This window comes from Schistocerca piceifrons, chromosome 7, assembly GCF_021461385.2.
Source record: "Schistocerca piceifrons isolate TAMUIC-IGC-003096 chromosome 7, iqSchPice1.1, whole genome shotgun sequence".
NCBI classification, from domain to species: Eukaryota; Metazoa; Arthropoda; class Insecta; order Orthoptera; family Acrididae; genus Schistocerca; species Schistocerca piceifrons.
The window spans coordinates 192,560,431-192,562,307 of NC_060144.1; the positions used below are offsets into that span (position 1 = coordinate 192,560,431).

General features: G+C 37.8%; 1 protein-coding gene across 1 annotated transcript; it reads left to right on the forward strand.

Annotated features, from left to right (window-relative positions):
- The first annotated feature begins 1,334 nt into the window (after positions 1-1,334).
- On the forward strand, positions 1,335-1,877 carry LOC124805546. Its single transcript, XM_047266113.1, has one exon. It carries the CDS (start codon positions 1,335-1,337, stop codon positions 1,875-1,877), a length of 543 nt encoding a protein of 180 aa, XP_047122069.1.

Genomic DNA, 1,877 nt, shown 5'->3' on the forward strand with positions numbered 1-1,877 from the left:
TGGCAAGCTACAACACATTCGTGAAGAAACACTTATGACATTGGACAGTATTGCAGCTTACCACGTTGATATCAAAAGAATATAAACACACAGATTCACATGTAAGAAGCACAGACATGTACCTCTACATGCAAAAGCGATGGACAGCTCGTTTATCGTTCTGTAGGCCTACTGTGTTTGTCATTGTCACTTGTTTCCACGACTTTCATCTTTATATTATTCTAAGTGGGACAAGCAACTGACAAATAGTGGGAGAAATATGCTGAAAACATAATGAGCTGATTACATTACATTTCACGAAAAACCAAATATTTGAATAATTTTCAAACAATCTGTCTGTAGGCACTTTCTTTGTCCCATAATAGTTTCGCTCGAAGTCTAGCGATCTGCACATTCTGACACTTCACACGCTTTTGTAAGACACGAACAGCTGCACTTAATCTAACCACTTCATCGTCAAAGCAGGTCTTGTGTTGATGATTCTCACGAATCTGGCACTAATACATGGAGAGTTTAACTGGCTGCTTCTGTGTCATAGGACTGTTTTACAGCTTTAGATTGACTGTCGAATCTTTGTGGCAGTTTCTTCTTCATCGTCAGTTGAGGTGGCTTATTTGGAATGTAAAACAGTGTGGATACTGCATTCCACACGAGTTTGTTATTGTCTGCGTTCATGACCTGGTTTTGTTCGAAATGTAGCGAACAAAACCCAATATTATTATACAGGTTGTTAAAAGAAAAGAAAAAATTCCTTGACATCTATATTTATGTGCTAATCCATGACTCTGCTGTAAATATCTTTATTCTTGGCTTGTGTGTAACTACTGTGTATTTTCTTACAGTAAATGTTTTTTTTTCGTATCCAGGGTGTAATTACAAAGCTAATAAAATGTTTTTTTGCCTTTAAATAATATTTTTCATCAGGTTATGGGCCCAGTACACGTGTAAAGGCAAACAACACAGTTTAATTAAAATAATATTTGAAATGAGCGTATGTCTGTAAAGAAACATGACTGCTAGCGGCGATTATAAGGTCAGCATTGATAAGCTTGAAGGACCTGACGACTGGGCCAAATGGAAATGGCATATTTCTATGGTGCTACGTTCATATGGACTGGAAGATATTATTAACGGTACACGTGAATGTGTAGAGTTGCCGCAAGATGCGACAAGTGAACAAAAAGAAGCGTATGTGGAATGGCACAAGGACGATGCAAAGGCAGCAAGTCTTATAGCAAGTGCGCTAAGTAAACGTCTTAACGTGCAAGAATGCTAAAGAAATCTGGGAAAAATTACGCGCCCGATTTGAACGTAGCAGTACTCAGTGTTTGAATATGTTGATTGAAACATTTTTCCGTGTTAAACGTGATGAATCGGAAGATATTAGTGCACATGTGGCCAAACTGCAAAAGTTATTTGTGGACCTGAACGATGAATTATCAAATCATGAAGAAAATACGCTATCTGAAAGAATCTTAAATGGTCGAATTTTGTCTACACTGGGAAAAGACTACGACAATTTTAAGGATCTCTGGGATACGATACCGACAGAAAAGCAAAGCTTGAATTTATTGATTGAAAAACTCTGTACTATTGAACTGCGTGAACAAGGCGTTAATGGAAGTGCAGCTTTTGTCATTTCTAAAACAAGAAAACGGCAAACAAGTAATCAACAAGTAAAGATGACGAAGTCACAATTAAAACAGAAGTTTCCGTGTAATAAATGCAAACAATTAGGTCACTGGGCAGCAGAGTGTCCACAGAACACTCGTGACAGCAATAAAAGAAAAGAGAAGAAGCGAGACAGTGAACACGCTGCATTTACTTCATACGCTATGGGTGTGTGTACCAGTAATCACAGTGACCCAAATAAATAG

Coding starts and splice junctions, on each gene's coding strand:
- LOC124805546 (XM_047266113.1), top strand. CDS start 1,335: ATGTTGATTGAAACATTTTTCCGTGTTAAACGTGATGAATCGGAAGAT.